At 50.0% G+C, this 16,724-nt stretch overlaps 1 protein-coding gene across 1 annotated transcript in view; it reads right to left on the bottom strand.

The window, feature by feature from the left end:
• The window catches only part of XKR6 (XK related 6), a 182,121-nt gene extending 166,022 nt beyond the window's left edge, over positions 1–16,099 (bottom strand). The window contains exon 1 of the mRNA XM_075048932.1: positions 15,299–16,099. Coding sequence (XP_074905033.1) covers positions 15,299–16,065 — 767 coding nt within the window. The 5' untranslated portion in view covers positions 16,066–16,099. The remainder of the gene's footprint in view (positions 1–15,298) is intronic.
• Between the last annotated feature and the right edge of the window lie 625 nt (positions 16,100–16,724).

The raw sequence follows: 16,724 nt of genomic DNA on the forward strand, positions 1-16,724 counted from the left end.
TAAAGAGCTCTCTGTCCAAGTGAGCTCAATTTTCAAGGTGGGAAATGGCACTAGCTAATGAATTTTCAGTTGGTACATCCTCGTTCATCAATTCCTACGTGAAATACTTCAGCATCTCCCCTCCAAAATAAAAGTATAATTTCGCCTTTTCTCTCCATTTCCACCAACATGCTTTCAGGACCGTAAAAGCAATTCATTCAAAGCAAACAAAAGAGATGTGACCTTCCCAGGTTTTTTAGACACCTTTGTTAGGAGTGCTGGTTTACAAATCCCCTAATCCCCTGAAAGTAAGGGGAAAATAATCCAGTCCCAAGCAGAGAAGTCAGCAAAGCCATCAGAAATTAAACTTAAACCCTGAATTCAAACTCCCTGCTGCAGTTACGTAGCTCCCGGTAATTGTGGTAGCTTTTTTTGCTCTGAGGACACAGTTAAATACCAACAATAAAAGTATACAGGTCAGAAATAATTTGCCCTCACTGCTAAAAAAACTGGTCACTTCCCAGGAACCGCAAAGAGACGGTTCCTGGTTAAAGGAGCAGAAGGGAATTACAGCAAGATCTGCGTGTTCAAACAGAAAATTCAGTGGTTCATTCCAGGCAGAGCTCGATCACAATGAGGAAAAATAATGAGAGCCTTTAACGAAGCTCCAATTGTGCAACAAGCCATACCAGGAAAAAAAAAAATTATAAATGGAATTATTAAACTCCAGAGTAGTAAAACAAAGACTAAAACCACGCACTGCACAAATGGTAATAAAGCATCAATTAAGGTGATGTTTTGAAGCATATCAGTGAAGAGATTATTCAGGTAAATGCTAGGTTACCCAGGCAGAGTTTTAGTACTAAAAAGCAATGTTTAATCTTACTCTTTGCTCTCCTGAATTTTTGGAAGGAAAATATTCCCCTTACTTAGGGTTAATTTTTATTTTCTTATTAGAATACATGGGTTTTTGCAGCCCACCTCTGCAGACTCTCCTGCACATTCAGAGATATGGGGCATTACCAGAAAGGACCAAGCAATAAGACCAAGCCCACAGGGTTCATTTGTCTCTTGTGTTCATTGTCTGACAGATTTCAAACTGGTCTTTACACCCCGACTAGAGAAGCCACACCAATTTTAGAGCAGCTGAGGAAATGCTCAAGAACATTTGAACTTAGGGATGCCATGGTTTTCACACAATAAAACTGTAGCAGATCAAGCATAATTTTTTGCAAAGTTGTAAATGACACCTGAAGTCCTGGCTGTATTCATCTACTGAAAGATGATTAAGTTGAAAATCTACAATTATTTCTAATCTTAAATAACCGATAAGATTTTAACTCCCGACGTACAGTAGCTAAGATGTGATATTACTGGGAGCTTTTTGAAACCAATCAATAACTATTAAAGCTGGATCCCATCAGCTACCACCAGGTATTAGCCACTTTCTCAATATTTCAAGTATTCAGTTATTCTTAGATACAGTTAATGTAGTAAAATGAAGTGGTCTCATACTGACACTGCGATAAATATGAGATTAAATATAGAACAAATTTATTACTCCCTGAAGTCCTACTGAGTGTCCTGATTTTTCTGTATCCACAACAGTATAGTTTACTTTGATGTTTTATTATCCCAGATCTAAAGCACGCAATGGAAAAGCAAAGCGCGTGCTGGTTCAAAGACCCAACCCAGCCATGCCAGGAACGAAGCAAACGCCAGACTGAACCTGCAGATCAAGATGATCGCCCTCTGACAGCCATCATGCCCCGCTTAAAGCAAGTGGCACGCTCACGCAAGTGATTTGTGACACTGAGCGTGTGTGACATGTCACGGCACCCATGGAGTGCCTGTGGGCTGCGAGAGGAACATGCCTGCAGGAGACAACTTTTCCTAATACCCTGCTTTGAAGAAAGCAGAATAATCAACCTGGTTTTAAACCACTGTTTTTAAGGGCTCTGAGGAGTTTTAAAGTAAATCAGCTAATTACTCAGCTTGCTTTAAAAAAAAAAAAAAATTCATCCACAAATTCAGTTCCACTGGGTCTGGGTGAAGATGGGTGACCCCAGAAGTGCGTGCTTCTGGCTCACTGCCTGTCCAGAGCTCCCAGGATGGTCCCAGCCTAACCTACCAGGTCCTCACAGCAGAGCAAAGCACACTGAAGAAAGGTGCAAGAAGGACAAACCACATCCTCCCCCATCAGCACCTAAGCTGGACAGGTTCACAAGGACACAAGTGTTTGGGTGTCAGCTAGATGGACATGCCTAAGGAATTCTCCTTTCTCCATCGCTCACCTGGATTTCACCCTGAAGCATTAATACTAAAGTGATCTGCCGAATATAAATCTCCCAAAGGTGGTATTTACAATCTAATCCAATGAAGGGATCTGGGCTCCACTACTGGAGCACACTCATGGGCCATAAAATAAGTTTAGACCCAAACAGGTAAACCACGTGGCCACATCTGAAAGCTAGAAGTGGATTTTCATAGAATCAAAGAATAGTTTGGGTTGGGAGGTACCTTTAAAGGTCATCTAGTCCAACCCCTCTGTGATGAGCAGGGACATCTTCAACTAGATCAGGTTGCTCAGAGCCCCGTCCAACCTGACCTTGAATGTTTCCAGGGATGGGGCATCCACCACCTCTCTGGGCAACCTGGGCCAGCATTTCACCATTTTGCTAGAGACTCTGATAGGTTGGATACACATTCATCAGCTGGGAAAAAAACCCACATATTCTCATAAGAAAATAAAAATTAACCCTAAGTAAGGGGAATATTTTCCTTCCAAAAGTGTTGCATCCTTCTGGGCTCCTTCTTGTTCATTAGGATGCTACAGCCTCTGCAGCTCAATAACTACAGGACTGTCCCTGGCACAGTTTTGGCCAGGACCTACCAGCCCTCACGCCAGCAGCCCCTCAGCACCACTCAGAAGTCAGCACGACCCAGAAACCACTCTCAGCTGGCAGCCTGGAGGCAGCCACCCTCTCCTGAAAGCCAAGAAAGCTTAACACAATAGAAACAGCTACGCTATGCCAGCCTGTCTCAGAGCCAGAGGACAAATCCTGCCATTACTTAGCTCACAAGCAGAGACATGGCCATTGAGGGTGAGTTCCCAGCAAGTGAGTCGAAGAGGGCTCTACGCTTGATGAGTGCACATGATAGGATTTTGTGGGTCTACTATTCAAGGGAGCAACTTGAAGCAGAGGAAAGCAACAAGGCAGACCTACAGAGAGGCTCCTGTATCATTCAAAAGCAAGCTGCACCAGGTTTTGGGCTGGAGCCTTTCCCGGCATTGGCGGTATGATGCATTTACGTCAATGTGTGACAACAGAACTGGACTCACAAGGACTAAGGTGAGATTAAGCGTTCAGGAGGAAAGCATGTCCTTCACAAAAACAAGGGCGCGAAAGTCTATCGTGCTGCCTTTCGACACAGCCACATGCTGATGCGAAAGCCTCAACCTCCAGCTCCCGCTCCGGGTCTGATGCACATGACTTGGCAAGGCACCGCTGCAGCTTTCCCCAAAGAAACCATTTCTTCCCCAGCCCAGTCGTAACAAACGCCGGGAAACAAAGCATTACAGCAACCTCTTCGCTATATCATCAGGTCAATGTGTCGGCGCAACAGCCCGTATGTGGTGACTTCACACCCCAATGTGAGTTCGCATCTTCCCTGGACTTGTAGCCGTAAGTCTCCCGCAAGGGAGGAACAGATGCATTTCTGCAGTCAGTGCTTTGAGAGTCATCGGTGCACACTGTTCCAAATTATTTCCATTCCTAATTAATATTCATACACAAACCACAATACTGCGCCTTCAATCAGCCATCACACACCACCCACGCTAGATGAAAGGACAACTACACGAGATAAGCAGTTTATTGGATCAAAAGTCTCCTTTAGACGAGAAGACAGCTATTGCAACAACGTAAAACTGATAGCATCCCATTGCGGGTGTATGCATTGAGGAAGTATCAGCAAATCTCCCTCTTTAAACCAGAGATTCAGCACAGAGAATGCACAATGCAATTATTATGTTAATTTATCTGCATTTTTCTGCCTGCTTGAGGCTTGAGCTGGAGGTAGGAACCTATGTTTGAAAAGCTGGCAGTTTGTGTCACCGAAAGTGGCTACTTCAAAAACCTCAATCGACACCCAATTATACCATCAGCAATTCAAGTTTAATTCCCCATCCCTACTGTCAGCATCACTGCACCACCAGTCTCAAATGGTTTTGGGCAAGGACCTTGCCCTTCAGCTTTTGCTTTCACCTGCCATTTACGTCTTGCTCAAGCAAGATCCAGAAGGTGCTTTTTCCTATTGTCCCCCCCAAACTCAGCCTAGGTGGCAGAAATCAAGGATCTCGTCTGCCAGCACAGAACATGGCCTGAGGATAAAAGACTGGATGCAGCTGTCAAGCACTAGCCCTGCGTGAACAATAAATTAATTAAAAATACACCTGACAATCACGTCAAGCCCACGTACAGTGACGGAAAGGATTTAGTCTGTAACATCACATTCCCCCCTCTCCACCAGATGGGAAACTAGTATTTCCCAGTGTTAATGGCAAGATGGTTAGAACGAGCAGAGAAAGGTTTATTGCCCACTGCTTTCCAGGGCTCTTCTGCTCCTCTGCCATGAGGGACTGAAATGGTCTTGCCCAAGAAGAAGCGTATTTACACCCATTGCCAGAAAGGGAAAGTATAAATATTTCCAAAGCTTTATGAAGGCTAGTACTTACAGTCAAGCTTTCAAAGGGAAAGAATAAAGCAAAATATTCAATTAGAAAAAATTACTATAATTGCAGGTTCTATTTTATCCCTCCATTAAAGCAATAAAGTGCCTCGAAATATTGCTGAGCTGGGATACAGAGCTTAGTGCTACTTAACATTTTAATATACATCCAGGGGGGCTAATTTAATTTAGATCTACATGAGGGTCTTCTCTCCTCCCTCGCCCCTACTGCCTCCCCCTACACTTTTTAAAGTATGGCTGGATATAAATGCTTGCTTCTCCCCCATGCCAAAGGGTGTATATACAGAGCTGAGGCTGGACATAAATTCTGACACATGCTAGCACGCCTTCAAAGCCAAAGAGGACACCAAGCGTATACATGTACAGCTCCTCACATATGGATGCCCAAAGTGTGTTTGCCTGCACCTGAAAGCTCTGATGTCTGAACTATTATTTTTTTTTTTATTGGAGGAAAATGTCCAATTCCTGCTCCCTGAACTTCAAACAAAATCCTCTTGGAAATGTAAAATCATACCATTTTGCTCTAATAGCACATTAATCCCATGGGAAGGGATTTGCTATTGAACGTCACTAAGCAAGCAACTACTGAGGCTGAAGAAGGGGGCTCTTACTCCCAGCCCCAGCTCTCGCCACTTTTTCTCCACACTACGATGCTACAAGCCACGGTTTTCTGAATATAACGTCGTTCCTCCCCAAGACAGAAGATAAGTGAATCTTATTTTAGGGAGCCCTTCATCCTTTTAATTAAACAAATTAATATCACTTCTCCGTATCTCATAGCCTCTATTATCTTTTGTGAACTCCTACAATTCTGTTGTAAAGATATATTGAAAAAGCGCTAATTGAGATAATCTCTGGAATTCAAGAGTTGGTGTATTTTTAGCCATGTTTTAAAACTATTTTCCCTTTGTTTCTGGAATGCCTCCCATCCTTCCTCCCATGCCAGACTGTTTACATTATTTAAATGCCTTCTGCTTATACCACTCTTTACAATTTTTACTTCAACAACATCGGCCTCCGTTGCTCTTTTTTCCCTCGCTTAGACATAACTGGGATGAATTCCAATCCCAAACTCAAAACCACTCCTGGTGCTTTACTGCTGTCTTCTGTGTTTGGTACATCAAGCAACGCATTACTGCCAGTCCTATCATCCAGGACTGCCTGTGTGGGGGAACCAAGCACGAAGAGTTAAACTGGGTTTTTTTCTACAATAGAAACCAGGGAAATGGTGATTTTCCCAGACACTGGAATTCTCTGAAAACTCACAGGGTTACTTGTCGTCCCCCTGCTTTAGCAGACAAGCCTGAGTCACCCCACTGAAAGGACGGGGGAGCCCATGACTCCTTTATTTTTGTAGAGAGCTGTGAAGTCTAGTGCCCATCGTGCAAGCAGAAGCGTGGCCCATCAGCCCTGCCCCACTGCTGCCCTATAGAAAACCCCATCGAGAAAGACACACGAGCTGAAGGAGGCTCCAGCAGCTGGCCATGCTTTTCCGTTGCTTGGTTTTGATCTGCTTTTTCTGCAGGTTTAATTAGAAAGGTGATAAAGGCAGCTCCAGGTGCCAGAGACTTTTTCATTGTGGCTCCTGAAGAGTTTTTAATAAGAGTTCTGCCAAATTGGTGGGGGTTTTACAGCAAATTTTTCCCGCATCAAGATGACCTGCAAAGGTAGAAAGGGTGATACAGCACAACAGCCTATTGAGTTTTTTCCAGCATGAGCGCAGACCTCTGCAGTGTTAATTTCAGCCTATTCACAACAGGCTTGTTTTTCTTAGTTCCCATTCACAGACCATCTACGGCAGGCCACTAAGGCAGCATTTATGATGCACTCCTGTCTTAGTCCTATTTCCCATGGGGTTTTGGGACAAGTGAGGAGACGCCTATTCCCTCATCCCGTCAGGTACAAAAGGGGATACAACACACAGATATTTATTTGGGATGCAAAAATCCTCAACAGTCTCTGCAGCAGGTAAACCAAATCATCATGAAGTGCAACTGTGCAGCCAGAGCGGAGCAGAGGAAGAGGAGGTGCTCGTGATAAAGGCTCTGGACTTGAATACAGGAGGTTTCGGTGAAGCTGCCAATTCTGCAAAAGATCTTCTGTGCAGCTGAAGTCACTTAAGGACAGGCTGTGAATATTTCATAGGTGAACCTGAGCTCTCACAGATTTCAGAAGAAAGGAGACGTAAGGAGAAGCACAGTCTTCACGTCCCATTATAGTTTTGGGGACACATTTAAGATTGCCTTTCGCTCTATTTTTTGTCTCTTGGCCAAGATCCAATTTTGCTCTAACGGGGCTGCTGGTTCAGCTGGGGCTTCGAGACACTGATGTAAGGAATAACACACCCATTTATACTGAAAAAACGAAAGCAGAGGCAGACACATAGCTTAGCCATCCAAGCATGTGCATACTTTAAATGGAGTACTCAGTCCACGGGTCATATTTGCCCAAGGGCAGACAAACAGCAACTCCTGAGACTCCTCCTGAGCAATGTAAATGTGGCTCCTATGCTACAGCAGTTACACATAACCAAACGTAGGCCGAAACTGGAATATAGGGTGGTGGGCAATACAAATTCCCAGACTGGAGGAAGTTGAAAAAAAAAGAAAAAAAAAGAAAAAAGAAAAATCCAACCATGGGGAGCTGCAGTGGGCTGCTGCCAGCTGCCCTGGGACCCAGCCAAATCCTCAGTCCCACAACCCAGGAGATTTTCAGAGCATCTTTGACACTGTGGTCACCACCGGTCCCCAAGGACATGGGATGTGCCTGTTGATCTGCCTGCAAAGGTCGTGCCATTCTACTCCACAGGGTTAGAAACGCAAGCTGTCCCTCCCACCACCAGACTGCCACTAGGTTTGAGGATTTTCTAAAGATCCTTCTCCCCAAGAAAGCTCTTTCCCCATTTTATTAGGATCCGGTTTGGAAAAGCATCTCAGTGCCCTAAAGCAGTCATAGCAGACTAGGGCATCAGTCTGAATCCCAGCACATCAGAAGAAGGTGGGTCAATGAAGTAACAATATTTGGCACATGTTCTTTGCTTATACCTTTAATTACAATTTATCTCTAGCTGTAGCAAAGCATTACTCTGATTCATAGTTCCTCCTGCCTAAGAGCTTTCAGGTGTTAGAACACTGGCTTATACTACTGCTGACTTTAATGACAGTGAGGTGCTAAAAATCAAGTCAGGATTCAAGGGAAATAAAGCAAAATGAAAGTACAGCAAGAAGTTCTGTGAAGGATCCAGTCTTCTCCATAGGCTTACCTTCATTCCCCAAGGAAAACTACACATTTGACGTCCAATTTCTGTTCCTTGCAGTCTCAAGACAGCGAAAGCAACTCTCCTCCAAAGAGATGCTTTATCACCATCAGTTCTACCTCCATCCTTTTCATTAAAAGAAATGCTCCCTGAATAACCTACATTTGTACTGAGAGGAGAACTAGTGCAAAGAATAAAGCTAGCTCAATGCAGCTAAAAGCCAAATGGAAGCATCTAGAAAGGTGGAAAATAGAGAGCTTGTAATTTTAACATACAAAAATGGTGAGCCATCTTTCCTCTTTCCCTTGGCACCCTGCTTCCCCTCCACCAGGAAAGCCACTTTCGGGTTGCCACTGGCATTGGAGATAAAGCCATGGGGCACCTGGAAAAAAAGGCACAACTGTCCTTCCTAGAGTTCAGCATGAAGCCTGAGCAACTGAAAAGGGAAATTCTGGTCAAAGACCTTGCAGGTAGCAGCATTTAGGAAAGCAGCCTGCAATCCAACTTCAAAGCAGCCATCTTCCCTTATAGTTTTTGGACTCCTGGAGATGTTCTCTTGAAAATACCTAGCACTGGTATCCTCGCCTTGAAAGCCATGGAAACTTTATGGTGATTCCAGTAAGAACAAAATCAGGTCACCAAAGCATTTCTGCTTCCCCTTCCTCCTCCCCACATACTATGGTGAAGAGGTTGACAAGCTGTTGTCACCGCAGGACCACCATACTCACCAGGCACTTTGTGCCCACATGGTTCTTCCTCAACAGCATCCTCACGTCCAAGAGGAAACCAAACTCCAGTTTCTTCTCCAAATGCCACTCACCCATCTACCCAAGCCATGCTGTCACTGCAAAAACACTGAATTGCATGGGAAGGTGAGTTTCCACCAGGTCAGGGCAGCACGTTATTTCTCCCAAGAAAAGGTTTGGAGAAAACTCTGCCCTCCCAAGGCTGGCATAGCAGAACTGCTTCAACATCTGTGGTTTGACCCCCTCTAGTGGGTAGCACTCAACAAGACACAGAGCCTCGCCACCACCCCGCAACCAATGGAGACCCTACTCAAGTGATAAAGCCTTTTTTCATTATTATTATTATGGCGATGATTATTTTCACACACACACAACCTACCTCCCTTGCACTTCAGATTCAATGTCTTTGGACCTCTACACCCGCAGCCCGGCACGCACTTACAGAGTTCCCATAGAAAACTCTTAGAAATGGGGGCAGAGTGGATAAGGTGTTTGGAAGGGAGAACCACCTCGCTGGAAAAAAAAAAAAGGTATACCCCAGACCTGATTTTGTAGGGAGAACATATTTATCATCTATTCCAGAATGTCTTCCCTCTGCCAACTTGTCAAAAGCTGACAAAACTCCATACTATAAAAGCAAGCTGTTAAAACTTGGCTAAAGGGAAAAACTTAGCTGCCAGACAAGCTAACCAGAAAAAGCTGAAAAAAATATTCGAGTGTGCCAGGGAAGGCAGTAAATTTACAGAAAGGCTCTACAGAGCTGAACATCCCAAACCAAGACAACGAGGCAGTATTAGGTCAGCAGCTTCTCGTTCATCTGTCATTTGACAAGCAGATGTCTCCCACTTCGAGGGACTTGGGCAGATATCTTAAGAGCTGTAGCTGCCTGTATTTCTAAACTATCCAAAGTAGCATGGACCTAATTCACAGTTCATCCCAGACCAAAGTATTTTAGTAGAGCCTAAACCCACTCATCGCGTCGTCACTAAATACCACATATTCCATTTAAACCCACTGATTCATCCTTCCACCTCCGGGCATGCCGAAAGATGAACAACTCACAGATTTGGTCTTTCCACTAATAAAAAAGATGCAAAGTCTTTGCCTAAATTTTAGTAATTTTTCTTTTAATCACACAAATACACAAGGTGTTTGTAATGTCAAAACTGTGGCAAGGGTTGTTCTGGTTTGTTTGTTTGTTTTTTTACAGAATGTTTTTCTTTTAAACACCTATTCAGATCAGTTTTAAAAACAAAACCCGCAAACATATTGCATTCAAGTCATGAAACTTACCGTTACTGACAGTTTAACAGACACAGAGTGATTTCCAGCTGATCAGCATTCATTTTAGCTCAAACTCCACATAGTGTTAATCCAATGGAATCCAATAATGTTTTCTTTAATAGCATGCCGCAACGCAAAGGATCGTACTTTATACTCTAAACCTTGTATTCCAGGACAGCAATCATGACCCACTAACCCACTTGTGAGAGGTTAAAGAAAGGTACATCACACACAGAAGTTATACTCTTGATTATCATTAATACAACTTGTGCGACTATCCAAGATACGAAAACTTCAAGTCAAAACTATTTCTCCTGAATTTACACAGCTGAATGACTTCAGCGAAAGCAACAGCCCTGGCAAGCTCTGACGACCGACCCGCCTTCAGCCTATTTCCAGCAAAACCACAGCACTGCAACATCCCTCCTCAATGAGCAGCCCTTCTGCAGCCTGCAGTGCAGCAGCTCAATAGTGAGCGTAATGTGCCCCAACTGGTATCCTTTACTTTTTGGACAGTCTGGCTGAATTGTTCTCATCCTCAAGACAATCTAACAGATTTGAGAAGAAAGGTGAAAATTGTAGATTTATAAAGGTAAAAACCCCAGGACCTGAGCTTTATCAGTGGGAATGCCATTTGAGATCATACTACTTCAAGCAAGAATTAAAAATATATATGTACATATATATATGCATCCACACACGTTTTTACAATACATATGTATGCTTTCTTTCCAGCAGCCACTATAGGCAGGCAGTATTAACACAGCCTTTGGTGCGCAGCTGAGCAAAAAACAACCACAAAAAACCAGGAATATCATTAAGCCCCACTCAGTACTTGCACTGCTCCCCCAACACTCCTGCCTGGTCACGATTCACTCTCTGAATAGGACAACAGAGGACATGAACAGAAGACAAAGCCCCCACCCAGATTGCTCAAAAACAAGCTACTTCTCCCACAATCCTGACAAAATGGAGAGACAATCTTGCTAAAATAAGAGCCTGATGTATGTTTATATTTCTGCCATAAAATGTTATTTATTCATCATCTTCTTGGCAAGTCTTCCCAACATTTAGGAAAAGAAACCCCTACAGGAATTGTGTTATCCCCCAAATCCAAACCCAGATTACCTAACGTATTCAGAACTAGGATTTCTGTACAACTCCAACCTGCTCCCTCTATTCTCTACGACTTTGCTTCCGGCTGCTGAGCAACAGCCACAACAGCTTCTACAGAACCTACAATCCCGATTACGCTACATGCAGTCGCAGCGCGTATCCGTGATTATGCAGGAAACCAGGCTCAGTGCATTACGCGCTGAACTTACATTGTCCTAGGTCTTCCTCCTCCGTCTCCACGTATACGCTTCTTACCAGCATGAAGCGATTTAGCTGCAGGCAAACACCACTAAAACAGCGCTTTCCAGTATTAGTCCCATCACCGCATTCAAGATTAATTTTAATGGCGTTTGCAATAGCTATAGTGGGAACGCAAAAAGACTCCCTTGTGGAGGCTAGCCCACAGATCCCATGAAGTTAATTCTTGCTCTGGTCAGAAATTGGGAGTCAGCTCCATGCTGTCCACGCTGTCCAGCGTGCCTTAAAAAGCCAGAGCTCTGTGCTAGTGGGATTAGCAATCAACAGGAGGGAAAGCTCCCTTATTTTACCTAATGTGATTCAGTCTGCAGAGCTCCTTTTCAGTCCCTTTCGGCACTCCCAGCCCTGCACAACCTCGGAAGCAAACGTTTTTCCTCTGCATTAACATAGCGGGGAAAAGTCTGGGCAACTTGAGCTTTGCTTCTTCATCTTACCAAAAAAACCCCAAAACCTCCTTCACATGCACCCCCTCTGTCTCTGCCGGCATCACTTCGGTGTCCCCCTCCCCACCTGTTCACTCAAGCATGCCACGGCATGGAGCGTTTTTGCAAAAGCCAGCTTTCACCACGGCTAATACACAAGCATTTCTTTCTGCCTGGCTCCAAAAGGGGAAAAATCCAACTTGCCAGAGGAGCATCTGCATCGAGAACTGCTTTTGCTGATGGGATCAGCACTCGGGAGTACCAGGGAAAGCAGGAGAAAGGGTCGCGTACCAATTCATCATCCTCACATGCATCACCCGCAGACATCCCCCTCCCGCCATCCCCCAGCCCAAATCTCAGCCGCCAAAAAAAAAATTAAAGAAAACAGAATAAAGCCCCAAGCAGAAGTTGAGAACAAATGTGCTTTGAACGCTACACAAATGACATTGAAGATGCAGAAGAAATATGTATTTGCTGTTGCACTGCACGATTTCATGGGCTTATTTCCTAGGTATACATTTCATGCACCCTTCCCACACAGATCCCCTCCCCTCCACCCCCTCGGCTTCTTTAGAAAAAAATACAAATCTTTGATGTGTATATTCATTTTATCTGGAGAGAGCGGTGTCCTCAGAAGAGGTGTCAAGGCCCTCCCCTGCCTCCACCCACGCAGCCCTCCCCCAGGCTCAACCATGCTGTCTCCATCTTAACTCCAGCCACTTCTTCACCGGTTTCATTAGGCAGCAGAGTTAACCCCTTCGGCTACCAAGATGTAGGGGGGGGGGGTAGGACCTCCCCATCAATCATCACTTTCCGCCTTCCCCTTCATCTTTTTTCTCATCCGTACTTCAGCAGAAAAATCCTAAAATCCACCAGTGAGGTTATTTTTGCCCCTTTAATTCATCTGGGAAATACCAACGCAAGGATATTAACCCTTCCAGCGAGCCCCCCCGAGGGCTTCCCACTGCTTCACCATGATGTGCCATCTTCTCCCCCCCTTAAAAAAATTCAGTGTCTTCTCCCTAAGGGTTATTTTAAAAGCTACAAACCCCAGCCAACCCCATCTGCAGCCTCTTCCCTACAGCCTAACCCATCCGTGGGGTGGAGGGGTGCACCCACCACCCCGTGACACAACCCGGAGACTTTCCTCCATCACCCACACCTCATCTTATTAACCCGTGTCCCATCTCGGAGGACTCTGGGCCACGCCGGGTCTTTACAGTTGTCCTTACAGCACCCCTTTCCGTAAGACCGACATCTCTGTGGTAGCGTTTGCATCTACAGGCTTTCATCCCGGAGAATCCCTCCCTGCCTCCTCCCACATCTCTTTTTGGAGAGGATAACGCAATTTCCAGCTCACTCTGGAGGATGCTTTTTTATTCCTGGGGTCATTTCCCAGACCCTTCCTCTCACCGGCATCTCCTCTACCCCAGGACCTCTCCTGTTGGAGGGGAACAGTCCCCGTCCCTGACCTTCAGTCTCACACCGGCAACCCCAATACCGTCCCCATTCCCCTGCCGCCTGGCCGAGGAGAAGGTTTCTTCTTTCACCAAAGCCACAGCCGAGGCATCACGCTGCGTTTTTCCACTCCCACAACCTGCTCCTTCGGTGCGGGGGGGTCAGCGAGCCAGAGGCTCCCCCTCCGCCGGCTGGGGAGAGGCTCTCAGGGACGGATGCGACCCTCACCCCCTCACCATCTATGGGGGGGTTCGATCCGTGCCAGGAGGACACCAACCCTCTGGAAACGGCACATCCCAGTCCTCGGCAGCTGGGGCTCCGCCGACCGCCCTCCTGCAGACCTCTCTGGAGCAGCCCCCCATTTTCTGTGGGGTCTTTCCCTTGCTGCCGCCCCCCCCCGCCCAGCTCCAGAAGGGGAGCGGTGGGGCGAGCCCTCCCCAGGACCACAGGACCTCCCTCTGCAGCGCTGCCGGTGCGAGGGTCACCCCCAGCCCCGGGCCTGCCTCCACGCTGTCACCCGTGGATTGTGTCCCCCCCCACCATCAGCTCCTGTTGGGAAAATCAGCTCCATCCCCCTCTCCTCGTCCTGCCCCATGTCCGTGGGGCAGCAAGAGCCCACCCCGTCCCTTGAGGCACCATCTACAGCCCAACAGAGCTAGAACCCCTTCCACCCCCCATGCTTGTGGGGGGCACCGAGCCCTGTCGCCTCCAGGCCATGAGGTGACAGCAGCCCCCGTTCCCCTCTCCCCAGCCCCACACACTCATTTGGGGGGCATCTCTCCTCCCTTCGGGGCTCTCCTCAGTGAAGCAGGGGTCACCCCAAATCTCCACATGGAGGGCACCAACCCACGTCCTGCTCAGGCCAACGAATACCACTCCTCCCTCCTCAGCCCCACAGACACATTTTGGGGGAACTTCTCTTCTCCTTGGATGTCCCTCAGCGCAAGGAGGGCCCTCACACCTCCTCCACCCAGGGGAGCACTGACCCACGTCCCCCTCGGACCATGAGGCGACAACGACCCCCATGTCCCCCAGCTCAGCCCCCCAGGCTCATTTTGTGGGAATCTCTCCTCCCTTTGAGTCTCTCCTCACCCAAAGTGGGAGTAACCCCCGAATCTCCCCTGCTTCTCCATGTGGGGGACACAGCACTGACTACAACCACCTCAGACCATGAGGTGACACCAACCCACGTCCATCTCAGACCACGAGCTGACAGCAACCACCATCCGCCCCACGTCAGCCAGGGGACAGTGACCCACCTCCGCCTCAAACCATGAGGTGACACTGACCCACGTCCACCTCAAACCATGAGGTGACACTGACCCACGTCCACCTCAAACCATGAGATGACACTGACCCACGTCCACCCCACATCAGCCAGGGGACAGTGACCCACCTCCGCCTCAAACCATGAGGTGACACTGACCCACGTCCACCTCAAACCATGAGGTGACACTGACCCACGTCCACCCCACATCAGCCAGGGGACAATGACCCACGTCCACCTCAAACCATGAGGTGACACTGACCCACGTCCACCTCAGACCACGAGGTGACAGCAATGCCCATCCACCCCACCTCAGCTAGGGAACAACGACCCACCTCAGACCATGAGGTGACAATGACCCACGTCCACCACGGACCGTGAGGTGACAGTGACCCATGTCTATCCCACCTCAGCCAGGGGACACCGACCCACCTCAAACCATGAGGTGACACTGACCCACGTCCACCTCAGACCGTGAGGTGACGCCGACCCGCGTCCGCCCCACCTCAGCCAGGGGACACTGACCCACCTCAGACCGTGAGGTGACACTGACCCACGTCCACCTCGGACCGTGAGGTGACGCCGACCCACGTCCACCTCGGACCGTGAGGTGACGCCGCCCCACGTCCGCCCCACCTCGGCCGAGGGGCGCCGACCCACCGCCATGTCGGGCAACCGGCTGAGGGCCAGCCGCGCTCCCCCACCCGGTCCGGGGACCCACACCCCCCCCCCCCCACCCGGGACCCGGCCGCCCCCTTACCTCCAGACCTGCCCCATCTGCAGCAGGTGGATGACGGACTGCCAGACCCAGACGGAGATCCTGCAGAGGCGCTGCGCCCCGGGGGTGACGGTGCCGGCGGCTCCTCCTACCCCGCCGGCGGGTCCCCCCCGGCGGCCGACGGCCCCCATCATGGGCGGCCCGCGGCTGCTGAGGCCCTGCACGGCGCCCAGCCCGCCGCCCGTGTAGTCCTGCACGAACCAGCGGAAGCTGAGGATCTGCACCAGCACCGAGGGCAGCAGCACGAAGGCCAGCGTCAGGCCGCACCAGACGTAGTCCCGCCGGCCGTAGTGGTGCAGCGCCAGCCACAGGTCCGTGCCCACGTCCCCCACCAGCACCAGCAGCGCCAGCACGATCCACAGGCAGTCCAGCCACGGCCGCTCGGCCGCCTCGCCGACCTCCGGCGCCCGCGGCGGCCCCTCGGCGGCGGGGCGAGGGGCCAGCGGCTCGGCGGCGGCGGCGGCGGCGGCCGGCCGCCCGAAGAGGTTCCGCAGGCAGGCGCTCCGGCAGCCCCAGTAGCACGACGACGTGTTGCAGCAGTGGCAGATGTGCAAGGAGCTGCTGCCGCCCGGCTCCTCCGCGCCCTCGGCCGCCGCTGCCCCGACGCCGCCGACGCCGCCACCGCCGCCGCCGCCGCCGCCGGCGCCGCAGACGCCCGCCGCCGCCGCCGCCGCCGCCGCCTCGTCCAGGTTGTGCAGCTGGGAGAAGCCGCCGCCGCCGCCGCCGCCGCCATCCGACTTGGCCGCCATCTTGCTGCCGCCGCCGCCGCCGCGTCTCCGGCCCCTTCGCCGGGCGCGCTCGCTCGCTCTGCCCCCCCCCGTCCCCGCTCCCGGCACCCCCCCACCCGCCGCCCGCCCGCCTAGCCCGCCCGCCGCTTCCGGGGGCGGCGCTTCCGCGACCGCGCAGGACGGCCCGGGCCGCCTAGCGACCGAGCCGGGGCAGCGCCGCCGACAACCGCGCCGGGCCGGGCCGGGCCGGGCCGGGCCGGGCCGCCGAGAGGGAGCGGCCGCGCCGCCCACCGCGGTGCTGCCCCGGTCCCCCCGCCCCGCGCTCGGTGCTGCTCTCTGCCGGCACCCCCGAACACCGGCACCCCCGAACACCGGCGCCCGCCCCGTTCCCGTTGCACCGGCACCCAGCGCTGTCCTGTTCCCGTTGCACCGGCACCCAGCGCTGCCCCATTCCCGTTGCACCGGAGCCCAGCACTGCCCTGTTCCCGTTGCACCGGCACCCAGCATTGCCCCATTCCCATTCCACCAGCACCCACTGCTGCCCTGTCCCTGTTACACCAGCACCTACTGCTCCCCCATTCCCGTTGCACCAGCACCCAGCGCTGCCCCGTTCCTGTTGCACCAGCACCCAGCACTGTCCTGCTCCCATTGCACCAGCTCCCACTGCTGCCCTCTGCCCC

This window comes from Buteo buteo, chromosome 17 (genome assembly GCF_964188355.1).
Source record: "Buteo buteo chromosome 17, bButBut1.hap1.1, whole genome shotgun sequence".
In the NCBI taxonomy this organism is placed as follows: domain Eukaryota; kingdom Metazoa; phylum Chordata; class Aves; order Accipitriformes; family Accipitridae; genus Buteo; species Buteo buteo.